Source organism: Colletotrichum costaricense (genome assembly GCF_030867565.1).
Source record: "Colletotrichum costaricense strain IMI 309622 chromosome Unknown Scaffold_6.1, whole genome shotgun sequence".
Classification (NCBI taxonomy): Eukaryota; Fungi; Ascomycota; class Sordariomycetes; order Glomerellales; family Glomerellaceae; genus Colletotrichum; species Colletotrichum costaricense.
The window spans coordinates 1132700-1157676 of NW_026848235.1; the positions used below are offsets into that span (position 1 = coordinate 1132700).

The 24977-nt window shown below is 54.1% G+C and overlaps 7 protein-coding genes across 7 annotated transcripts; 4 read left to right on the forward strand and 3 right to left on the reverse strand.

Moving 5' to 3' along the window:
• Positions 1 to 749: 749 nt before the first annotated feature.
• CCOS01_06600 (major facilitator superfamily transporter) lies at positions 750 to 2471 on the reverse strand (the record flags this gene model as incomplete). The annotated part of the gene is made up of 3 exons (XM_060454768.1): positions 750 to 2008; positions 2091 to 2193; positions 2262 to 2471. The coding sequence occupies 3 exons, from the start codon at positions 2469 to 2471 to the stop codon at positions 750 to 752; spliced, it is 1572 nt and encodes a 523-aa protein (XP_060314468.1).
• Positions 2472 to 3318: 847 nt separating this feature from the next.
• CCOS01_06601 (PHB depolymerase family esterase) lies at positions 3319 to 4584 on the reverse strand (the record flags this gene model as incomplete). The annotated part of the gene is made up of 3 exons (XM_060454769.1): positions 3319 to 3519; positions 3591 to 4031; positions 4147 to 4584. 3 exons carry the CDS (start codon positions 4582 to 4584, stop codon positions 3319 to 3321), a joined length of 1080 nt encoding a protein of 359 aa, XP_060314469.1.
• Positions 4585 to 6055: 1471 nt separating this feature from the next.
• Positions 6056 to 6664, reverse strand: CCOS01_06602 (acetyltransferase; the record flags this gene model as incomplete). Its single annotated transcript, XM_060454770.1, has 1 exon — positions 6056 to 6664. The coding sequence occupies one exon, from the start codon at positions 6662 to 6664 to the stop codon at positions 6056 to 6058; it is 609 nt and encodes a 202-aa protein (XP_060314470.1).
• A 3803-nt stretch (positions 6665 to 10467) lies between these two features.
• CCOS01_06603 (uncharacterized protein) lies at positions 10468 to 12076 on the forward strand (the record flags this gene model as incomplete). The annotated part of the gene is made up of 2 exons (XM_060454771.1): positions 10468 to 10519; positions 10584 to 12076. 2 exons carry the CDS (start codon positions 10468 to 10470, stop codon positions 12074 to 12076), a joined length of 1545 nt encoding a protein of 514 aa, XP_060314471.1.
• Positions 12077 to 12690: 614 nt separating this feature from the next.
• Positions 12691 to 13723, forward strand: CCOS01_06604 (uncharacterized protein; the record flags this gene model as incomplete). The annotated part of the gene is made up of 3 exons (XM_060454772.1): positions 12691 to 13143; positions 13207 to 13547; positions 13615 to 13723. 3 exons carry the CDS (start codon positions 12691 to 12693, stop codon positions 13721 to 13723), a joined length of 903 nt encoding a protein of 300 aa, XP_060314472.1.
• A 2426-nt stretch (positions 13724 to 16149) lies between these two features.
• Positions 16150 to 19947, forward strand: CCOS01_06605 (uncharacterized protein; the record flags this gene model as incomplete). Its single annotated transcript, XM_060454773.1, has 1 exon — positions 16150 to 19947. The coding sequence occupies one exon, from the start codon at positions 16150 to 16152 to the stop codon at positions 19945 to 19947; it is 3798 nt and encodes a 1265-aa protein (XP_060314473.1).
• A 1071-nt stretch (positions 19948 to 21018) lies between these two features.
• On the forward strand, positions 21019 to 24653 carry CCOS01_06606 (kinesin motor domain-containing protein; the record flags this gene model as incomplete). The annotated part of the gene is made up of 4 exons (XM_060454774.1): positions 21019 to 21471; positions 21522 to 23225; positions 23278 to 23730; positions 23784 to 24653. 4 exons carry the CDS (start codon positions 21019 to 21021, stop codon positions 24651 to 24653), a joined length of 3480 nt encoding a protein of 1159 aa, XP_060314474.1.
• Between the last annotated feature and the right edge of the window lie 324 nt (positions 24654 to 24977).

The window sequence follows — 24977 nt, forward strand, 5'->3', positions numbered from 1 at the left end:
CTCATATCGTTTGTAATTGAGCCCGTTTATCAAGGGACAGACGGCTTTCTTGGTCCGAGATTCTACATTCAACCCTTTGTATCACATTCTTGACCGAATAAGGTCACACAGAAACCTTGTGTTAACTACTTCGTTTTCCAATGCCGAGCCGGGAGTTATCAGGCATGGAATGGACATGGCATAGATGTCGTAGCAAGTTAACGGCTTGTCTCAAGAACTGAATAATACAAGTTTTTCCTTCTGATCCCTCGAGTTGTGCGTTTCCTAGAAGTGTTTGTCATGTCCTACACGTTTTTCAGACTTCATGACGATAAATAGGTGTCGCACGCCATTGAACAATCCACATAAGTGAGAGCCAACTTGCGAAGTCTAATTTTGTGGCCCCTCCGAGCAATTGGCAATGACAGTCTCCCACTAGAGAAACACGCTTATACATACCCAATCAAAACAGCCAACACAGAGTGTCGACCGTTTGAAGACTTTACGGATTGCATGTTAACTCTTGATAAGCCCAGAACAACTTCATATTTGTTAGTTGAGGAGAAACTCTATGAACGACTGGATAAGCACAAATTTGACCTTCAGGTCTCCAAGTCGAGTTGCATCTCAGCAAGCCATAGTTGGAAACAAAGGGAGTAAAACGACTGGGACCGTCGAGAGATCGATACGAGGCCTTACGGCAGTATGATTGATATTCAACAGTCCTCGCAAAGACGCTGACAACTATGAGGAACTACATCCTCACCCCTTCATATGGGGTATAGAAACTGCTTATTCTGCAGATCAGTCAGGTCCAAAACCGCCAAATCGACCTTGACCCGGATCGTCTCGCCGCCCTCGTCGACCTGCTCAACCCACCCGTCCCGCTCATCCTCGCTCAGCCCAGCAATATACTCCAACCGCTCCTTATTCCTCCTCACGAGTATGAACCGGATGATCCACAAAATCACCGGCGTCCCGATCCAGCTCACCGAAATCATGGACGCCCACGCGCCATAGAATCGCGGCGCGTTGGCCGGCACCCAGATCTGCGGCGACACGAGGTTGCCGACGCTGTACCCCAGCATGAACATGACGTTCCGCGTCAGCTTCTTGGTGTACCCCGCCGCCGTGGACGTCGTCCACCCCAGCGCGATGATGTACGTCACGCCGTACGTCGCCGCCGCGAGGATCAGGCACGCCAGGAGGCCGATCTTGCGGTCCCAGGGGACCGTGACCATCGCGACGCCGCCCGCGACGGCGGGCATGCACCAGAGGGTGCCGTGGAGGGCGAGGTTGCTAGGCCAGCGGCGGAGGGCGAGGGTGGCGACGACGCAGCAGAGTATGCCGAAGGCGCCGCCGGCCGCGGCGACGAGGGTCGAGCCGAGGGGCTTGATGCCGATGGAGGTGGTGATGAGGTTCTTTTGGCCGTAGTTTAGGTTGTTGGAGTACATCAGCGTGAAGGACTGCAGCGCAAACAACCAGGATACCGGGTCGCGGAGGGTCTCGACGACTTGTTCGCGCTTGAAGCGCTTTTGCTCGATGGAGCTCTGCTGCGCGGCGTGGACGCGGCGGATGACGTGGATTTTCTCTTCCAAGGTGAGGAAGCGGGCCTCGGCCGGGTTGGAAGGGTACTCGAACCAGACCCAGACCGCGAGGAAGAGCGTGAGGCCGCCGGTGACGATGTGGAGGAGCTTCCAGGGGAGGACGGGCCCCTCGGCGTAGAGGAGGCCGTAGGAGAGGAAGCCGGTGACGAGGGGCGCGGCCTGGCAGGTGATCCAGAGTACGGGCTGGAGGTAGGACTGCTCGCGGCGGTTGAAGAACATGCCGATTGTGATTTCCATCGCGGGCACGATTGTGGCCTCGGCGGCGCCGAGGAGGAGGCGGAGGACGATGAGGCCGGCGTAGGAGGTTGCTGCGCAGTGGAGGAAGATGAGGACGGACCAGATGAAGATCGTGATGGCTACATATTTGCTAAAGGGGAGCTTCTGCATGAGGATGTGGCCTGGCCATTGGAAGGCTAGGTAGCCTTTGAGGATGGTGTGTTAGTTGTGTTTGTTTGATGTTTGTGGGTTGTTAGAGCGAGGATGCGTAGGTGAGTTTTTGCTTACCGACGTAGAACATCGTGTTCAAGTTGTTGTATTGGGCTTGTCTGATTCCCGTTTCCTCAAAGAGGCCCAAGATAGCTGCATAACCGAGCGTCGACTTGTCGACCTGGGGAATAAGTCACGGTTAGCTAACTGCTCATCACACAAACCCAGGTTCCATCGCGATCAACTTACAAAAAGCATGATGTTGATGGCCGAGAGGAGAGTCATGACGCGGAGATAGAGCTTCCTACGAATCTTCTTCTCCATCTCGGGCGTCATGGGACCGAACTCGTCGCCATGCTGCTCGAGGAGTCGCAGCGTCACGTCGGCGTTCTTCTCCGAGACGGTCTTGCCCTTGGACGTAGACGTCACTTTGGGTTCGACCTCTTTTTCGTCGGCCATGACTTGGGTGATTTCTTTGATCGAAAACTACGATCAAGTGCACTTTCTTGAGGTGTAAGTGCGCAGAGCCCGCCGAAAAGATTTCATCTAGGCTCCGTGTAAAGCATGCTCTCAAAGGGAAGCCTTCAGCGAACACCTGCGATCTTTAACCTCGTAGCTTCCATCGCATCAACAACTGTTGTGGGTCCCTTCCAAATGTCGTTATCGAAGGATGCCATAGACTATGTTCCCTCCTGTCGTCTAATTCCGTGAGGTTAGTGGTGAGCCGGGTCTCGCCAAGCAGCCAATGCGCGATGTCTCTCCGCTATCACGCAATACCCTGCGGCGGTCATCCTCCCGCCCTTCACTCCGAGATTTTACCAAATATTTGAACAGTATTGGGAAATTTCGTGGCATCACTGCACGCATCCAAGCAAGCTACTATTCTTCCGATCGGAGCTAGAGCAAGTCTCGTGCAGCGCGCTTGTTGTGCATGGCGTAAAGGCCGATTTCTCGGCCTTAGACAAGGATCGGAATACGGCCGACGACGCCTCTACATGCATTTTTTGCAGGGACGAGAGTCATTCAAACAGCTGATTCTGGCCATGGAAGAAGGGAAAACCCCTCAGAATTAAGTTTGTTATCAAGTAGCTCTATCTGGAAAGAGTGGGATCACTCTCCCGGCAACCGTTCGGCTCAAAAAGCTCGGTCGACCGGAGGAGAGACTTGGGCCAACATCCCGGAAGGCTGACGGCCCCACATCAGCGCCGTCTCCCAAACTTACCTTGACTCACCCTCATACTCTGCAGTGTAGAATCCAAGTATACCTCTACCTGCCCAATCGCCCGCAACAGCCCAAGAAAATTATTCAAAGACATTGAGAGTACCACTGGTTCGCGGCCTGGCAAGTATACGGGCTCGCGCAAGCAGTACACCCGCTCCACCCGCTCCCGCCGCATTGGCCCCACCTCGCAACCGTGCACCCTCCGGTCGGCGGCGCGCTCGCCGTCGACGTCGCCGGTGGTGCCGCCGAGGTCTGCGTCGTTGTTCCCGGCTGCGTGGAGCCGCCCTACGAACGTCAGTCAAGCTCTATCTTTTGAAACAGAAAGGAAAGAAACGGGAAATCGAAATAAAGCTCACCGTGATCCCAAACCACTTCAAATCCTCTGCCCCCATGACAGGCACACTATGCCCGACCCCCGTCCCGTAAATCCCCTCCAAGTTCGGCCCGTACACGTACTTTGTATACTGCCCGCTCGGCGTGCCGGGCAGCGTCTGCTGCGGCGTGAGGCTGTACCCGAACACGCCCGTCCACTGCTTGATCGTCTCGTTCCAGTTCTGCGGGTACAGCGTCGTGTCGGCGCTGCCGTGGTAGATTTGCATCCGGGGCCGGCTGCCGCTGTATCCGGGGTACATGTTGAGCGCCGTCTGGGCCCAGGCCTGCTGCGAGGCGATGGACTGGCCCTGGCTGCAGGTCGAGTTCCAGCCGTTGACGGTGCCGGTGTAGAAGCAGCCCGCAGGGACGCCCGAGTAGGCTATGCCGGCGGCGAAGAGCTCTGGGTAGGTTGCTGCCATGACGTTCTAAGTTTACTAGACTTTAGCAGAATGTCACTTGTTTAAGATGAAGAGGCTCTCTCCCCTATCATATATGTCTTTTGACAAAAGCTATTTGTTTGGAAAACACAAAAGAACTTACCGTCATCATGGCCCCCGAAGACGTCCCCGTCACGAAAACCTTGCTCTTGTCACCGGCATATTTATCAAGCGTATACGTCACCATGTTCGCAATCGCATTACTGTTCCCGCCACCGTTATGCGTCAGGGACGCGGTCGAGCTGACGTCCCAGCACGTGCCAGAGTACGGCGACTCCGGGTAGATGACAATCAGCCCGTAGGTGTCGGCATACCCTTTGTAGGGCGTGTTGGAGTAGTACGCGCTCGCGGTGCCGGAGCAGTAGTGGATCGCTACGATGATGGGTGGGCTCGCCGCGAGCTTGTCCGGGACGTAGATGTACATCTTTGCGCCCGACGGGTTGGCACCGAAGGAGGTCACCTGTTGGAGGGAGGCGGCGCTCGTGAGGGAGGGGGCGAGGAGGCCTGTGAGGGCCGTGGTCAGGAGGGTGAGAGGCCTCATTGTGAGATTCGATCTTTTTCCTTCTTCTTGCTCTGTTGTAAACTCTAGTGGGTGGGTTTTTGGACCCGAACTTGGTGAAGAACAGCTGTTCTTCGTGTCTTTGGGTGGTAGGCCATGGACATCGTCTTATATATGCAACTTTCCCTTTTAAGGTCTGCGAAAGTGGGCGGCGGACGCAATGATTCCGAAGAATTGCGGGCTAGTGGCTGCGTCGTCACCTCCATCTATCAACAATCTCGGGCGTCTGAAAAGAGACAAAGTCATAAAATTTGCCAGAATTGAGCTGTAGAGCTTCTAACATTCTGATTCGAGTCCCATCAGTGTTTCCCTCGTGAGAGGGTATTCGTCGGTTGTTACTCGACCGTTCGAGGCGGTCGGTCAGCGATTGAAAATCACAAATCTCTTTCGCTTGCGCTTTTGAGCCCAGCCTGCCATTCAAACCTAGTCCGGTCTACGGTATTCATAGAACAAAAAGACTGCGGACCGGATGATGTGTCTGTCTCCGGACCCTGAATTGGGAAGTAGTGACGCTACACGAATGGGGACCCCCAGCGATTCTGCCACTTAGTCTCTGCTACTTCATTCAGTCCAACACTGCGACGTTCCCCATTTCTCGGGTCAACGGAAGCATCGTCTCTGGAAACCGTTCATACGCTGTACAAAGCCCATGATAGCAGGCTGTAAACATTGGAGAAAATCCACGTGGAGGGTGGTGACAGTGAGGTTCCATTTAGCCTGAATGCGGTCAGCAGTTGAGCCTCTCTATAAAGGCTTGCAACCGGGAGTACCTTACATGAGAAGGGTGTCGTCGTGTATTCGTACGATCCATCCAAGAGAGTAGAATACTCCCTGAGAAGAAGGGTACTCGAGTCAAATTTTCTCTCCTGTCATAGGTAAGAGGCACAAGGGGAACGTGGCCGAGGGGTATGAGGGGGGAGTCTTTGTATGAAGCCGAAAGTCCTCGAGCCTTACTCAACCTAATCTTTCGTTCGATTCCCTACAGAGGTCCCCTTTTCTCGTCTCCTTCTCTCCTTTCTTCATTTTCTCTATTTGGGTCTGATCTAAACGGAAACCTTAAGACCGGGTCCCACTTTGATAGAAACCCAGGCACCGCTACCAGATAGCCATCCGATGAGACGATGATTCGATTCAAGTCAAGGAAAACTACGTTTCTCGACCTTCGCCTAGAGTTTGAGCTGATATCGTATAAGCAACTTGTAGACTGGCCTAGTGTGAGAGACCTTCATTGGTGTCTCGTCAACAGTCCCGACATAACTCGTGGATGCGCCTGTTCATGCTTGATGTCCATCTATCGTCGACAAATCCAGACGCATGAGCGTACCAAGCCAAGCAGGTTTATTAGTACGCGCAAAAGCAAAGTCGTCAACGACAACAAATCCCTGCCGTTCATAGAACCTATTCTCCGTCATTAAAAACAATCACATCGTCTAACGCCACTCCTCTGTCGGACTCACCTGTTCAACTTCTTCTCGTTCCCAGCCCACGCATCAACATAAAGCACCTGCATGCCCTCCTCAACCCCATACTCCTTGGCCCGTCGGATGAGCGCCTCTCCAGCGCCCTTGCGATACCGCCCGGTCCTGTAATCCATGACAATCACATCGAGGTACACGAAACCGTCCTTCTTCCCCTCCAACTCGTCGCGAATCTTCTCTTCTTTGTTAAATTGCCTCTTGACGTGACCCGGAAGCCAATTCGTGCGCATGAGCGCGGCGCCGACGGATACATAACGCTTCCCGTCCTCGGCGGCCCTGTACCGGAGGCCCGGCTCGTCTTGCCCGGCGTCGTGCGGGGTAATCGCCCCGGTCACCGTCGGGGACTGAACCTCAACTTCGGCAATAAAGATTCTCAAAGCATCGCCTTCGCCGGTAGTCCGGTACCTCTCCGACGCCGCGACGTCCTTAAGGGTTTCCTCGACGAAGCCGTCTTTCCGGCTAAAGGGCTGCGATCCCCACATCGCGCCGCTGCCCATGGCCGCGAGCGGCGCGAGTGTCGAGTCGAAGGCTTCTACGATGAATTCTGCATCGTGAGAGGCTAGGCCGGCGTCTCTGACGTTCATTGTGGTTGTTCCTCAATAGTACGCTGCCGAGGTATTTTTCGGGGCCGAGTGGCGATGACATGGCAAGACAGAAAAGTGTCGAGGGGAAGACCAGGGCTGATGGTCCCCATTAACATTGGATACTCACCTACCTATTCAAGGTATAGTCAGCATCGCTTGAATCCTTTCCCGCGTCGGTACCAACGAGACAGTGTTGAGATAACCACACCTTTCAACCCGCGAATCAGAAGCGTCGAAAGCGGCATGGTTTTTGGTTCTTCGTTTGGGAAGAAACCCACGTCACGGGAACGAATTCCGACTCTGATGAGTAGACTATGGAAGAAGAGATCGAACTTGACTTCATTGCGGTGATTGTGTGCATTAAAGCGTAAGGCATCGTGTGCTCGAAGCTGCTCTCACCATACCGCGATTCGGGTCTATCTACTTCCTGGTTTTTCGAATGTTACGCTTGTCGGTGGTGTCCACTCGACCAAGTAGAAACATGCTTTCCAGGTGCAAGGTGCGGTGGCAGGGATTCATCATTAGTGATGGGGTTTGATTGTATCTACGTTGTGAGATGTACCATCGGATTCTACTCAATGACGGCAACTCGAGATGAACGGAAGTCTGAATACCAACTCGTGAGCCATTTTCACTTATACTCAACTCACCAAGTACTAATTTGGCGCTCGCTAACTTTGAACGTCTGCCAACACATATCGCTTTGCTTGCCATAACTAGATCACGGTACGTTGTCTACATAATTCCAAGGACTCGAAGTCGACACGCCGTTCATAGAGACGGCGTGGCCGACTCACGTTGCGGAGCATCGTTGCACTACTGCACGAGGTGGACCCTGTCGCCGACGGCAGTTGCTCTCAGATATCAGATCAAACTTTGACACGTCTTGGCACAAAGAGTGAGGCGAGCTTTTCGCGGATGAGACTGCCTCGAGGCAAGCTTAGGCGGAAGCCGTTCGTAGCGGAGTGCTTTCTTCAACGAGGACGCGATCCCTCGTAAGTGCTCAACTTGCTACGCCGGACAATGTTTTCAGACGTAGAGATGGGTCATACTCCTTCATTCCACGGCGTTGACGTCGTTGACCCCTAGTGTGCCGACATGTTAAGCCCTGGAATACCTGGGATCTAGCTAAGCTGTGCCTGCCGCATACAAGCGCTGATACTGTTGGGCATTGAGGCGCCTTCGTTGGGTATGAATGCGAATTCGATGTTGAGCTATGCAATGGGATTCGATTGCAGTGGCTCAGAGAGTGGAAGGTAAGTGAATAGTGCATGCGACTTCTGAGGCCATAATCTGTGCGTGATCGCACGGTCGGCCCACTTGTCGTCTTGAAACTGTCCGCTGCCGCCGGCATCGATCTGCGAGATCCATCGTCGTACTTCAAGTTGAAGAATGAAACCGAATCATAGTGACACTGAAGGGCAATCCCGCGTATTCTTGAAGAGTCGAGTCAGGCGGAGATTGTGGAACCGGCACCGGTGCTGTAAAAGCTGTCGACCTGCTATAACGAAGTCAGTAGAAATACCTGTCTGGGGAGAATGACCAGAGAAGCTCACAGACGTTTCCATTGCTTTTTGCTACTTGACGGCATGATCATACCTAGCGCAGTAAAATGCGGTCCTCAAAAATTGCAAGATACCCCGGATCGGGGACGCCGTGATTCTTGCAAGTTTTGACGAATACCGCCTGAAGGATTTTAGTCCAGAAGATGCAAAGAGGCACTCTAACAACGACAATTGCGATGAGACCGAGCGACAAGGCTCAGGTTCATCGTGGATACTGATCCCTTAATTCCATCGAAGAACCACGGTGTAGGTCTGATGACCACACTAGTGCTTGATGGGATTAGTCGGGCCCGTGGAAAGGTCGCTTGCTCACCCTCGGTCGTCTACTCACTTCTGAAGATTGAATTCTGGGCACATCCAGCTGTCGACTTCACCATCTTGCTCGTCACGGATTTGTGAGACTTTGATCCTGTGTCGGTCTATTGAGACTAGAGGCATCGACAAGCTTGCTAAGGGTTAGCTGCTACAGCTGCTCCTGGAGATGAATAAGGGTACGCCCTGACATAACCAGACAAGAAGGCCGTGAATTCCGGGGCTTGTGAGGCTTCACTGGACTCTAGTTCTGAAAACTGAAGAGTAGTAGCACTCACTGCGCCGACCGAGAACCGCTCTCCATGTCTTTTCCGAGAGGCACAGCAAAGTCAATTAAAAGGCAGGCCGAATCCGAAGACGAGGTACGAGTGCCGCGGCAACCCGGCCATCGTGGCATAATACCAGTGAGAGGTGGACATGAGGCGGCATGTTGAACATTGATGCTCCGCGCTTCTGTTGATGTACTTTATGGGTCTTAGCAACACGTTATGTTCCCCTTGCCTATTGGAAATAGAGAGGGAGCCAAGACACTGCTTGAGACTGTGGCAGCAACGCTAAGGCTCTAAATACGAGTTTGATGGATTAATATGATGAAAAGCGGACGAAACGGCCTGTGATCCAGTTCACGCTCACTATTGAGTACTGAGGGGCGTCGACACAGGTCTTCATAAGTCGATGCCAATTCCGAGCGAGCCGTAGTGGTGGGAGTACTGGCCAGGAGATTGATTGAAAGGCGTGAGAAGTGTGCGATGCTGTGGTCCATCCTTGTTGAGAAGTAGATTGAACGAATAAGAATAGGTGAAACAGAGTGAGAGTTCGTCGAACGAAGGTCTGTGGGCGTCAGGCCTTGGAGGCTTCTCCGTGCTCAACTTCAGGCGAGAGAAAGCGAAAACTACCGAATGAAGCATATTGCTGGCCGTCGCAAGCATACTTGTTGCAGAGGCGGGATGGTTTCTATGCGGACACAGTAGGGAAGCCGATGGAGAAGCCGGAAGCCTCGTGTGAGGTAACTGGAGAGACTTTCCGGAGGTATGTCCGGTGGCATACAAAGTGTACTGATCTCTGGCAAGCTCTGTCTATTGGCTTCTGTTGACTGGCGTTCGTGTACAGAAGAAGTTCATCATGTTGCTGAAACCTTGCAAGCAGATGGAAGAGGCGATTCTCCGACGAGCCAAGAGGTTGCGTTGGCACATTCTTGAGATGATGTTGATGCTAAGTACGCTGGCTGTCTTCGCGCCTGCCAATAGTTCAGAGATGTACCTAGTTACCTGGGGCAAAGAAGATACTTTGACACGGACTGAAGATCTCTTTCTTGGCAAGCACTTTCCTCACTATTGCCTTCCAATTAGATCCAAAATGTGAGTTACACTGGTACCTGGATCGTGACTTGTCGTGCTTGCAGCGGAAGGAAGCTCAATCATCCCCAACAGCTTCCCCATCCTCCACTGGTTCAGGTCTGTAAGTAACTTCCCTCCTCACTGAGGTGGGGTGTTCCGTTGGAGCTTGCTGGCCGATTAGATAAGAGCTCATGGCCCCTGCATGCCCGGTGGATCTGCTGCACCTGCCTTCAACGACTCTGATTTGCTCAAACGGTGCTATCTCGTACCTTGTACCTCTAATAAGCGAGTGACGTCTCATTCCGACCCCACGCCCCGCTAGTCCGTTGTCACTGCTGCAGCATCACATGAACCCCTCTGACGGACCCGTGAACAACGACAGGAGAATAACTTGCACCGTCTCTACTGCTGACTCTCGGAACACTCTCCTTCACTCATACACATCTCCTTTGCGCAAGACGTTACCAAAACCACCAGTAGCCACATCTCATGCCACCATATACATTCTAGAAATCGACGCAGTTCCTGCAACAACACCGCCCTGAACACTCGGCGGACCCCGCGCTGAGCCACGATCCGATTGCTCATCATGTCGCTCTTCACTGCGCAACTGCACCCAGGACGAGCTCTGGGGTTTCTTGGTTTGCATTAACTCTGCCTGCTGCAGTACACACTCGGACGCTAACTCTATTGCTCGTCGCTTAGTTCTCGGAGCGTCCTTGCATGATGTCTTGACGCGACTGAAGGCCGAACCGCAACGCTTTCCACAACTCGACCTTGCCTACTCCCGCGAGCAACCCGTCCAACAGCCCGTAACACTCAGCCTCCCTGCCAACGGCATAAGGCTACGATTCGACGGTCCGGAACAGCGTCTGCGCCTGATAGAGATTGTCGACTTCACGAAGAATCATGTCACGTTTAAGGACCGTGATCTCGTCAAACCCGCCAACGCGCAGGGACCGCCATCGTCTCCAGTTCCCGGAGAATCTACCTCCGGCCCAACCTTCCGACAAATCTACCATCGCTTGCTCGGACCAACCTACGGCGGAGAGTACATACCCCCTACACCCGATTCTTCCGATAACCTGGGTAACTACATACTGTCCTACCCTGGCGTTGCCTTTACCTTCCGACTGGCCGAGTCTGCATACTCCCCCAATAAGGATGTGGTGTCCCTCCTCTCTGCTGCGACAAGCCAGGTGCCCACTTCCATGGCTGTCTTCAGCGGAGACTCGTGGGCCCAAGCTCGAGAGAGCCTTTGGACAGAGGTTCTCCCGAGTGTCAAAACGGTTCCCGTTCTTCCAAGGGGGAAGGATGTCGTTCCCGATGAGATCTCGCTGGTCAAGATTCATGGTGGTGGGAAGCTCCAGTTGTTCCGCAAGTGGACCAACTCGTCCCTTTGGATCATCCTGGGAGAGACGAGCCCACAGGAGTTGATCGCTGAGCTCGGTCCCCCGAACGCTACTTATCGGAAGAACGACCAGAGGATGACAATACACAAGCTTCGGACGGCGAGCCACAGCAGAGCTCGGTCAAACGGCGCTGACTTGAATCGGCCAGACGATCTCACTGACACTGACCAATCATCTGCCAACACTGGCTCAGACGATTCCAACGATGAAGCCATCGAAGAAGACATCGCCGGAAACGTTTCTGGCGAATGTTTCTACAATTACTTCTACTTAGGATTTGATGTGTTGGTGTCTACCCCCTCGCCCCCATCAAGACCACCGCCTTCGCAACACGAGTCTCAAGTGCCGCCAGGAAAACCCATCAAGGCGGAGTCTCCTGATCGACTGGTTGCTACGAAACTAGTCCTTCATGGTAACGTACCTGGATCATATGAGTTCAACAGACACCGTCGCTGCCGTTGGGAAGTTAGCTATCTTGACGATGGCTCTCCCGGTGCGGCGGCAAACTCAGAGACCAAGTTCACCGAGATTAAAGAGAGACTAAACGAACGGTGGAACAGCGCGTACCCTGAAGGCGACTTCAGAGCCCCCCAAAGAGGCATGGTGCTCAATAGGGGCTGGGGTGATAGCCCCGGCAGCAGCTGCGAATTTCTTGGAGGTTGGGAGGACAGTGGCGCCAAGAGATTTGATGGCAGCGACGATTCAACCACTACTCTTTTTGGATTCCCCGGCCTCGTGTTTGAGGTACTCAAGAACGATCATGTTAATACGGTGACTGTGTTTTAGGTTTGAGTTGGGCATAAAGCTGGGGTCAGGTGGTCTGGCGATTGAGCGGGCAGGAATTGCAACGGCCACGGAGCTCCCAAATTGGCCGGGAAGACGAGGCTACAGAATGGCCACGATATCCCTACGAACAAGTTGGGGTTATGCTCAAATCCAGATGCATATTCAGACACCACCACTTCGCATCCCTTTTTTAGCCTCGTTCTTAGGCTTGTCCACCAACTCAACATGGAACAGCTATGACGTGGCTGATATCAGATTATCGCTTTGCGAGGCTTCTCTCCCATCCACTTGCAATACCCCATCTGATTTTGCATTCATGCAAGACAGACTTGGGACTTTTCAGCTTTGTCCTCGCTTTACTTGACGGTCTGACTCGGGCCATGTTTCGGGAGCCAAGGGCTTCCATTGCATTGCGACCAGCACCTACCATGTTGTAAAGCTCCAGCAGCTCCGAGCTGGCCGCCCGTGTCGAACACCTCCGAAGCTGCATCGAAAACAATAAATAATACAGCTAGAAGCCTCCTATGGTCTGCGGTAGCATAGAACAGTTAGTTATTCATTGAATACCCAGAGATACCCCCCAAAGATACCCATATACCCCCCTCGTTCGCAACATGGCAAAGAAGACCGCACCGGCAGGAGCCCAGAACACCAAGCAGAATGCTTTGGCTCTCAAGCGCTACCTTCCGCGCAAGCTTAGAGAAGCTGCCGAGGACGAAGCCGCAGTGGAGAAGGGAGTTGGACACGACCTGATCATCTACAGTTTTGATCGCCCTACCGGCCAGTATGGATACACGCCCTTTTCGATTCAACTGCGTCTTCGCCTGCGCCATGCCGGTATTCAGCACGTAGACCGCGCTGCCAACATCTTCCAGGCACCCAAGTACCGGGTGCCTTATGTCAAGCTTGCCGACTCGGACGAGCTTGTGGGCGAGTCCCAGTTTATCATCAAGCGTCTTGTGCAGACCGGCAAGCTCCAGGATCTTAACAAGGAGCTTTCTCCCTCCGACCAGGCCAAGGATGCCTGCATCCGAGCTATGCTGGAGGATCGCGCTTACTTCCTCATTGTAAGGAGAACCCGCAACATGATAGTGATAGGAAACAGGAGCATACGCTAACGCTCAACGTAGTTGTACGAGAGATGGCGCGGCCAGTACGAGATGATGTGGCACGACGGCCCCTTCTCCCACTTTGTTTGGGGCGCCAAGCAGATCTCTACCCAGGCGGCTCGCGGCTACGTCAACTCGCAGCTGTGGTTCCAGGGTGTCGGCCGCTATTCTGACGAAGAGGTTAAGGCCTTTGCCACCGATGTTATCATGTCCCTGAACGGCTTTTGCGAGACCTCGCTGTCGAAGCTGAGCCTCGATTCGCGGGAGTCCCGAGAGCCCTTCTGGATCCTGGGCGGACAGCGTCCATCCGAGGCTGACTTCATCGTCTACGGCAACCTCGCCACCGTCCTCGGCACCACTGTGTAAGTAACGGCATGGTCATGAGAAGGATGGAGTTCAAAGAGAAAGAGCTAACATATCGCGATACAGTAACCCCGTCCACGCTGCTCTCATCCGTGAGAAGCCCGCCTTGGTAGAGTACATGGGCCGCATCCACGAGCGTTTCTTCTCCGAGTACAAGTCACCTGTTCACGCTTAAGTTGGTTAGGGTGAGATACCCCGATACCCCCAGGTCACCCCAAATGCGAGAGACTGTCTGCGCCCACCTTTTGTTGTTGGTGATTTTGTTCCCCCTTTCGGGCCCGCCAGGTATACGGGATGGGCTCCGCGTTGGATTCTTTGTATGAATTTGGACACTGAAGAGGGAGCGGGACGGAAGCTTGGAAGAATGGAAAGGAAGGGCGTGTTCTGTTGACAGGCCCTCGTTAGGAGCGCAAAATACCTAACTCGATTTTCTCTGATGTTTCGTAAAGCTATAATAATCTGTTCCCTCTACGCTGCATTGGTATATCATTCTGTGTTATTGATGTTGACGATGTAGAGTATGAAAATGAGAATGATACCATGTCCCTGAAAAGCACGGACGTGGGAGGTTTTGCGAGCCATCAACACCAGAAGGGGATAGGTGATGCGTAAGTATTCAAGCAAACGTATTCGTCAAGCTCCTTCCCGTCAAGGCAGCCACCAAGGCACAACTTTCATCCCATCCTCATTCACACACACCGCCCACCGCCACTGCCCCAGTAGGTCAAAGGAAACAATTTCGTTCATTATTATCACCAAGGCCTGTGTCGTAGCGGGGAATGTCGGCGCATTTGCGTTCGAATAGCCCCGCACACATAGGTCCCGGGTTCGAGTCCCGTGTTTGTTTCTCGTAAAAATCCTTGCATCGTTACACCTGAGGCTGGTAAGAGTCTCCTCGGATCTTTCGTAGGCTTTCCCTATTATAGGGGGCCGAGCTTTTTGTATTTTTGCTACTTTGCTTTTAGGTATTTTGTTCTTCCGGTTTGGTTATAGAAATCAGGCTTGTTCCTACGGACTGACGTATTTTATACACACGATTCTTGGCCTATGGATAGGCGGATTATTAGTTAAGGAGAGTGAGCGATATCTAAACTCGGGGATATTTGACTGGGTTGAATTGTATCATATGCTTCCTGTTTCCAGGTTCATTGGCGTAGACGATCGTGCTGGATGGCTTGGACTTTTAGTCTGGGAAAACTCACACGATACAATACACACGATACAATACCAGATCGCTGCCCAGACTCTTGGCAAGGGCAATCTGGACGGCTTCGGGGCCAAATTTAAGCTTATGTTTGTGTACCACAGTACCGAACCGGAGAAGCAGCTTCAGCAACCTCAAGGCTACGAAGTACTTTGTATGGTGATTTCAATCAAGTGCATCCGTCTAGAGTCTTCGTCTACAACGCAATAGGGAAACGGAGGCCATGTGGTTGAGAGATGTCGAACATATGCTTGAAGCAGGGAGACCCTTCAGATGCAATGGGCGGTCTGAACCGGGAAACCTTAGCGCGGATCGGGGGGCCGGGGGATCCATTTACCTGCCGGCCTAGCGCGCTCAACAACCACTCAATATCAAAGCCGTACTGTTTTTCCGTGCAGTACCTATTCTTGCCTTTGGCTGGGAATTGGAGGCTTGATGTCCCTGTCGACGTTGGGAAAACACAACATGTGGGACAAAGGATTTCTTTGTTTGTCGTGCCGTTGGTCAAAGGTACCTCCGCCTGGCCTGGACCATCCAACAGTCTCTCTCCTGCGATTAGACGAAATTCGCTACTCGTTCGGGTTTGGAGGATGTTCCGCTCCGGCGATTGCCGAATCGGGTGGAGACATTCTTCTGCATGTGTGGGGTCACCGGGTGGAGCAAATCTTAGCGTGGTCGGCTGCAACGCCACGGCAGAGCTATGGGAGAGGTACGGAGTACGTAGTGAGGTACTTGCTTCTGCCAGGCTTTTTTGGCTGCGTAATGGGTGAAAGGGTACTTTGTATTCGTAGGCGTTGAGTTGGAAAGAGCACTATGTAGAGCTGGCTAGGAACCCTGGGCCTTGTTCGTCCGTGTGCTCGCCGCTTTGCTTCACTCCTGCCGCTGTCGCTGCCGCTGATACTGGCGCTCCTACAACCAGCTGCTGCTACGGATACTGTACGGTCGAAAGTTGGACTGCCACGATCCTGGGCACCGAGAGATCGACGCCAACTTATGCTCAGCTGGCACATGTCAATGCCCTGTTTCGGCTCGGACGAATCAGCGCCAACGTCTCCAAAATCTTCGTCACCTTTCGTCCCTTCACATGGGGTGTTCCGTTACTTGGCTCTTTTTTTGACTCGTCTTGAACCCGGCCATCCACCCCCTTGCATCCAACCAAGAGTACCATGGGAGTCGCGAACCCCTAAAAGTTCCCCCCTCATCGTTTTTTACCCAACCGACACTTTCCATCGCCCGCCCACTATCCCAAGACCGGACAGACGAGAGCAAGCTAAGCTTGACGACGACGACGACGACGGCAACTACGAAGACGACGACCGAACGGCGTCGAAACCGACCAACGGGCTGGTGACAACGTATAACACAGCTTGGCCGGCCATGCGAGCATCTCCGCCGCCATGACGGAGAAAGATGCCGCCCAGCAGCGTGCCATTCTCACGAGGAAGCTGAGCCCACACTCCATGCCTGGCGATAGGGGCAGCAGCAGGGGTAGCTACGAGACGGGCGAGTCGAGTGCCACAGGTAGCCTCCTCAACGACACGACACTTTTGCCATCGCCCGACGAGTCTAGCGGTGCGCGCCGCCCACTTGCATCGAGCCCGAAAGATGCTGAACATACAAATGGATACCATGGGGGAAGGGCCGATGCGAGGAAACAGCAGCAGCAGAGAGCCACTAGGCATCGCTCTAACGGAGCCTTTTTGCTGCAGGATGCCTTTCGTAACGATGGTGATTCCGAGGAAGAGGAGCAGGTACCCCGACTACGGCACGTAACGCGAAACATACCACCCAGCCGGAGAACGAAAGACTCGGAAAGGGCATCGGACAGGTCTGGATCCAGCGCTGGTCGCGATGCCGGCTACGGACTCGCTGGGCTCGAGAGCCCGCCAAGGCGAAATGGCGATTCGTCACCGCCGCAACCTATGAATAGACTGACGGTCAGGAAACGGGATGCGCCCAACGGCAGTAGACCGTTGTCGGGGACGAGTTTCGCGCCGCCTGCGAATGCCCCACTCGATATCGACTCGGCGCAGATCGTGAACATGGCTCTTAACTTGAGCGAATCTCGACGGCAGGTGTCGCGAAGGATCGCGCCGCCTCAGGCTGTGCCGACGCTAGCACAGCTTCCAGACGGAACGACAGGCGCGAACCTCAAAAACCACTTGCAACAGCAGAGGAGAATGTCGAGAACGAGGTCCCCGGGGCCTGAAAAGGCACTTACTCCGCGATTACCCTCGACGGGAATGCTTAGCAGCCCGCTGCAGGCGACGTTCGACATGAGCCGGGAAGGCACCTTTCGGAACCACTTTACCGCGTCAACCCTGGCACGAGTACAAAAGGCAAAGGAGCACCTGGAGCTGATGGCCCAATACAGGCGCCTGCTGGAGCTGGTCCCACCCATACAGTCGCACAACCAGAGCCGCCCAACGACTGCCAGTCCGCCTACGTCCTCTGGAGGAGTTGCGAGGATTCCCACCTATGGTAGTGCCGATGGCAGCGTGCGGCTGGGGCGTCCCTACAACCCGTTACAATACATCCGCAACAGGAAGGTGCGAGCTCGGGAGCGCAAGGCGATCGATGGCGAGGCCCAGGGTTTTGGAGACTTCATCAAAGTCGCCGACTGGGTTGATGAGGTGGCTAAATGGGCTGCGACGGGCCAGACCAGTACGGATGGCTGTACGCTGCCGCCTTTCACGGATGCAGACGTGGTAGAGCAGCAAAACGCTCTTCAGGCCACCACCAGCGCTAACAAGCCGAGAAGACCAAGGCTGGATTGGAGCATCGACGCAGCGGACCTACTTGCCGATGTGTACTGGCTGGAGCAAGATCACCACAAACAGCTGATTGAAGATCGTCACTGGCGCCGAATCTTCCCCCAGAACGTCGAATTGCATAGACCTTTGTCTAGGCAGAACGAAGAGTATGGCAGCGAGTCAGGACAGACACCAGGGCGTAAAGAATACGAAGGAATAGGGGCCATGATCGATCCGAAATCCAGCAACCCGGGGCTTGCCAAGTCGGACACGGAACATTCTACATCGAGCGCTCGAGAACGTGCCCGCCAGAAGCTGCACGATCTTACCGGACATCATCACCATCACCACCACCGGCACAGCAACTCAGTGCATAGTCACTACGACTGGAAGAACGGCAAAACTTCGGTTTCCGATCTGTCTGAGAGCGAGAATGAAGGCAAGCTCAGGAAGGAGAGGAGGAATCGAGCAGGCACGCTCACCAGCAGTCACCAAGACATCTTGGAGAAGCAGATGCTTGAAATGATTGCCATGGAGGCGCGTGAAAACGGCCCCAAGAAGCCGGACGGATCGGGTTACGTCACGCCGGAGCGAAATGCTGGGGTCACGTCACATCCACAGTCAAGACAACACAGTCGAAAGGCGTCTATCGTGGAGGCGAGCGAGTCTGATGAGAGGAAGAGTAAGGAAAAGCCTCGCTTCACTCCGTTGCACCTTCAACGCGGCATGGGAAGGTCAAGTCTGGAGATTCCGGTCCCTGCAAGGAGAAGCTCGTTCGAAGTCGACTCATCTCTCCCCAACTCTCCAGACGGCGCCATTCGTGGAGATCCCTTCATCCCCGCGCTCGGCGGAGATCTTTCACCTGGGTCAAGCCGGGCGAACTCCCCTACTCGAAACCCGTTTTCCAAGGTCAAACAGATATTCCGCGAGCGAAGCAAGGAAAGAGGCTCGCGCATTTCGGAAGAGAGATCCAGCGCGGAGGATCTGGCCAGTGCGCCCAAGACGCCATTCGAAGTTTCGCCTGAATCCTCGGGTGATCGAAAGTCTATGGATAGAAGGGGCTCTTCTAGAAGCCCGTCTCGCAAGGTTGTCCAACGCCCAACAGGCGAAAGCCACAAGTCTCATCGCAGCACTGCTAGCACCAAGCTGCGCAGTGACGATCCGGGAATGCGAGGGTTATTCAAAGGGGCTCGTATCGACAATGTTATCCGTGGTGGTGTGTCGAAGCTTGGTGATTTAATCTGGCGTAAGGAGTCGGAGACTGGCGATGGCCCGTCCGAAGCCGAGGGCACCACAACGGATGAATCAGACACCGAGCAGAGAGGCAGGAAAAGAGGAGAAACGCCGCTCTCAAGGACGGCTTCGATTAGGAGTCAGGGTATGCGCCAGCAGAACGGCAAGAACTACCTCGACATCATGCCTGCCTTTGAGTCTTCTCACGAGAAGCTGAGGCACATTGAGAGCGAGCCGGCGAAACTTCCCGACACGTCACCACCGTCAGCAAGTCATAAGTCGCCTCGGTTTGACAGGCTGAAGCCGCCGCGCATCGATATCCTAAGCGCAAGTCCAACCTCGTCACCCGGGTCGACAAAGCGTCTATCAGATGTGTCGGAGGGCGAGCCGCTGTCTGGCAGTCACAGTGCTGGTTTGAAGGAGGCGGACAAGCGGCTGAACAACATCATCGCCGTTCCGCCCTCATTCCCACCCGATGGCCGTCCCGGATCTTCCTCAAACCGCAGTCGACACTGGTCCATCTCTGACCACAGCCCTGCGCCTGACCGAGCGCCTATGTCGAAGCGTGAAGTCGCCCGGTTACGTGCCCTAGTCTTGAGCTCCGGTATCAAGGCCATGGAAATTACTCGCCGCGCCAACGAGCCTCATCTCGCGTTTGCAGCCCGACAAGCACCGTCTCAGAATGACCTTCAGGTCGCAAACGTGTTCTGGCCCACGATCGCGGAGCTCAGCCCTGATCCTGCAAGCATACGCAACAAGGCCGTACCGCAGACGGAGCTGTACCAGTTCGCCGCCAAGACCCTCGGCAAATCCATCCAGTGCGCCGGCCAGGACTGGCAAAAGACGGCGGACCACTTTGTCGCCGACGCCGTTCCGGCCCTGCACCGCCGCGTGGAGGATGTTCGCCGGCGGGTGGCGACGGATCTCTCCGCCATGACACGCGCGGCGGCCGACGAGGCGGATGAGACGAGCCGCGATCTCACGCTGGGCCAGCGACTCAAGATTAAGCATACGCTCGATGTGATCGAGGCCATGCTGCGGCGGCGCAGACGTAGGTTCCGCTGGGTCCGTCGCGCCATGTGGCTTGCTGTCGAGTGGGTGCTTGTCGGATTCATGTGGTATGTCTGGTTTGTCGTCATGATCCTCAGGGTATTTTGGGGTGTTGGGCAAGGGGCTGTGGGCGCTGTCAGGTGGTTATTGTGGTTGTGAGCGAGGACCATGTATATGGCTCTCCTCGCGGCTCCTTCTCAAGTCAACTCCCCGGCCCTTATTTGTGGCACAAAGTTAAAAGTTGCGGATTATTTTCTTGCTTCTGTGTGTTTTCTTTTTGGTAACCCGCTCATCATCATAAGCACTGTCATTACTATGCATAGCCGACGGAGCGAAGTTTTCTTGGAGTCACATTTGGCTGTTGTCTTAGCGCAGAGATGGCGTGTTTTCAAATCTAGTGATGGGGAGGAAGAGGGGAAAAGATAGAGAAGAGAGGAGGAGAGGAGAGAAGTAATGATACCCGGAAGAGGGGAGGGAATGGTGAAGAGAGGGGGAAGAGAGAGAGAGAGAGAGAGAGCATGGGGAAGACGGGGTTTTTTCAGTTCGACTTTTGTCCGCTTGAGTGCGATTTTTTAGCGACTCTTTTTCTTCCCTTTTCCCTCCCCTTTACATCGCGGGATGGGTGACGTTCGAGGACTGGGCTTCTTCTCCCTCCGCCTACATGGAAGGGGGATAGGGTATGTGATATTATTATTTCCGTGAGGGAAACTCTATATATACATAATGATACATACATACTACGAAGATCGTGCGATGATGCAGGTGGAAGCAAGAGATTTGGTATGTGATAATACAGACAACGCAGAGTACTTAGTTAGGCACGGCACTTGTCTCAGTCCCAACGTGTCTCGGTGAGTGACCCGGAGCCGGTGAGCGGTGAGAAATGGGACCAAAACACCGGTGAGGTCGGGGAGGAGACAACGGTGTGGGCAGATGAGCTAGTGGGGCGGTTGCCCGGGTGACGGCAGACTCCGCAGACCAACCACAGAGCTTGCCCCCACTTGGCGCGCATCTTCTATTTACTACCCCTGGCAATTGTCAACACGATATCCCGACGACTGCCACCACTTTTTGACGGCTCCGACTTTCACACCATTCAACACGAAACGGCACCTACTTTTTCCCCGGCGAGCTGTTGATTGCGATTTTGGATTGTATACTCATTCAACCACTTATCCTACTACATCCACCATCGACCACTCGAAAAAAAGAAATACTAGCACCCAAATCATGAGCTCCAGACGGGAGCTGACGAGGACGGCCTCGTCGAACCTGCGCACCGGCGCCGCGGCTCGCTCGAGCGTGCGACCGGGAACGCGGACCTCGAACTTGCGATACCAGCATGGCCCTTCCCAGACCCAACGTCCCGCCTCGCCCGCCGAATCCGTCGCTTCGGTCGCCACCAACGCGACGAAGCGTAAGGAGCGCGAGTACGACTTTGATACGCCGGGCCAGGAGACCAACATCAACGTCGTCGTCCGATGTAGAGGCCGCAACGATCGCGAGGTTAAGGAGAACAGCGCCGTCGTCGTTCAGGCTGATGGCGCAAAGGGCAAGAATGTCGAGCTGAAGCTCGGCCCGAACGCGCTGAGCAACAAGACGTATAACTTTGATCGCGTCTTTTCTGCGGCGGCGGATCAGACTATGGTCTTTGATGATACCGTCAAGCCCATCTTGGATGAGGTGCGTCCAGGATGTTACCTGGCTAATGAGACTTGGCTAACATTGTGTAGATGCTCGCTGGCTTCAACTGCACAATCTTCGCCTACGGCCAGACTGGTACAGGCAAGACATACACCATGTCAGGTGACATGACAGAAACTCTCGGCCTTCTATCTGATAATGCCGGCATCATCCCCCGAGCTCTCCACGCGCTATTCAACAAACTCGAAGTGGACGACACCGAAAGCTGCGTCAAGTGCTCCTTCATCGAACTCTACAACGAAGAATTACGCGATTTGATCGCTGTCGAGGACGGCCCGAAGCTGAAGATTTTTGACGACACATCAAGAAGACACGCGACGACAGTGGTGCAGGGTATGGAGGAGAGACACATTAGAAACGCCGGTGAAGGTATCAAGGTTCTTCAGGATGGAAGCTTGAAGCGCCAGGTCGCGGCGACAAAGTGCAACGACCTCAGTTCCCGAAGTCACACGGTCTTCACTGTTACCGCCTACGTCCGCAAGAAGGGCGAGGATGGAAGTGACGACTACGTTAGCGCCGGCAAGCTCAACCTCGTCGATTTGGCCGGTAGTGAGAACATTCAACGATCCGGGGCGGAGAACAAGCGGGCTGCTGAGGCGGGCTTGATCAACAAAAGTCTTTTGACCCTCGGTCGAGTCATCAACGCGTTGGTTGATAAGGGCCAGCATATTCCTTACAGAGAGTCGAAGCTCACCAGACTTTTGCAAGATTCCTTGGGTGGACAGACGAAGACTTGTATCATTGCCACCATTTCGCCGGCGAAGAGCAACCTCGAGGAGACGATCTCAACACTAGACTATGCATTCCGAGCCAAGAACATTCGCAACAAGCCGCAGATGAACGCGATGATCAACAAGAGAATGCTTCTCAGGGACTTTGCGACGGAGATTGAGAGGCTCAAGAGCGAGCTGATTACGACCAGACAGCGCAACGGTGTTTACCTTTCCAACGAGAGCTACGAGGAGATGACGGCCCAGAGCGAATCGCGACGCATTGTTATGGAGGAGCAGGCAGCCAAGATGGAGACTCTCGAGGGTAACCTGAAGAACAAGGTGCAGGAGCTCTTCGCTCTGACATCTAGCTTCATGGGGTTGCGGAAGGACCACGAAGGCACCAAGGCTGAGCTCGATGAGACCCAGGAAGTTCTCGAACAGACTGAGGTCGTGCTTCAGGCCACAATAAGGAGCCTCGCCGAGGAGACTCACCTTCGCAAGGCTCACCAGGAAACCGAGGAGAAGCTGGCCGAAGTCGGCGGAGAACTCATCGCAACCCTGCAGAAGACGGTCCACGATGTGGATGGTCTCAGAGCGAAGAACAAGAGAAAGTCGGAGCTTCAGTCCATCAACCGAAGCGCTTGGGGCACAGCACAAGCCGAAGTGTCTGAGGTGACGAACTTGGTGGAGCAGCGTGTACAGAGTTTCCAGGAGAAGCAGCGGGAAAATATCTCGGGTATCTCTGAGCGCATGAACGCTTTTGTCAGTGAAGAGTTGGGAAAGCTATCTTCTACCCAGCAGTTTCTCGACGAACAGCTCGACTCCTTTGCGGAATCGAGGAAGCAACTTTTGGAGCAGAACGAAAAGTCCAAGGACGAGATGGATGACGTTCTCGAGGAGATCAAAGTCGTGCGCGACACCGTCAAGCAGCAGGTTGGAGAGAGTCTCCATGCCATTGCTGGTGCTGCGGAGCGCATTGCTGCAGATGTCCTCAGCGAGCTCGACACTTTCCACAGCCAGGTAAGACAGTACGGATACCTTTGGTCGGTCTTGAAAGCTAACATGTCTGCAGTTGCACTCTTCGTATAGCTCTTTGGGCAAGGAGTTCAAGAGCATGTTTGAGGAACTCGTGAAGCACATCACGGAACAGCGAAGCGAATCCGACAAACTCAGACAACAACTCGAGAGCGCAACCAATAATGTTATCGAGGAGAACGAGACCACCTCGGCCCAGATGCAGCGAGTATTAGATGAGGAGAGGAAGCAAGCGGCACTGGACCGACAGAATTTGTTGACTCAGATTGCATCTCTGATTAATGCTCAGGCGACAACTCAAGAGACGCGCCTTGCCGAGAAGACTGCGCAGCTGCAGAAGAAGGTCTTGGCCACGAATGTGACGCTGCAAGACACCGTGACACAGTATTCTGAGGATATGGGCGCGTGGGATACCAAGGAGAGCCACTTCCTTGTTGATGTGGCCAAGTCTCGTGACGCGATGAAGAAGAAGTTGAAGGATGACTGGACGGTAAGTGGAAAAGACCCTGTGAATGGCTGAACAAGATGCTAATCTACAACTAGGTCGCCGAGGAGCACAGCACGGCCATTCAAGCAACCACGAAGTCGGTTCACGCCGAGACTGTTCGTGTCGTGGACGAGCAACTGAAGGATCTTGACGTTCAAATGGAAGCGTTGGACGACTTCGTCACCCGCGCTCGTTCCGAAAACGCCTCGCATCACGAACGCCACAACGAGTCCATGCAGGGCTTGTCGTCTACTGTGGAGAAGTCTTTCGGCAACATTTCGAGCCACTTCAAGACTACCTTTGACCGTGTCCATGACCTCGGCGAGGAGATGGAGACCGAAACCGAGGAGATGTTGCAAGGCCTGGACCCGTTGACCCAGCAATTGTCGAAGCCATTGACTGCGCTCCGGGAGGATATCGAAACAACAACCATCCAGGAGTACCGCCCGACAGGAGAGACGCCGATGAAGGTCCAGTACCGGTACCCAACCGACCTGCCCCGGACCGAAGCGCACGAGGCCCTCCTCGCCGAGCTCAGCGATTCCGCGACGCCCACCAAGCCCGCGCCCGAGGCCATGGTCTTCTCGGACACAGAAAACGACATGTCCCGGTCACCGCCACCGGCGCGCACGTCGACTCGTATGTCGGCCCTTAGCATGATTTCGGAGATGCCCCCCTTTAACATGAGCCTTCGCGAAGTGAACCCCAACACGACCGGTAACCACGGCTTCGACCCGGCGACGAGCATCATGTCCATCAACGAGAACACGGCGCCGCTGCTGTTTAGCAAGCGGACCTCGACGCGGCCCGTGGTGAAGGGTCGCAAGCACGCTAGCTTGCTTCCCATCGAGGGGCGGGAGAATCTGCCCCCTTCGTCCTTTTCGTCGAGCTTGGGGCCCAGAAGGAAGAGCCCGCGGTTGAATTAGGTGATTGTTAGTGAAGTGGTTTTGGGCGCCGAGAAGGGATTATTGTTGATGGAATTGAACTGTGCAAATGGCGATTACGGGGTTTTTGAGGTTTTACATTCGATTGGGTAGGATTATGGCGTGTAAAGGCAGGCTTATTGGTATTGTTGATACCCATGACACTTCTTTTGAGGACGTATTTTAATTCTACGTTGTTTGCTACCATTTGACTTTTACCGTTGACTATACTTTCAAGCTTGTGAAGTTTCTATTCGTATAGCCCAGAGAGGAATAGATGGGTAGACTGTCGGATATGATGAGCTTTGGGGGAGGGTAATGATGTGC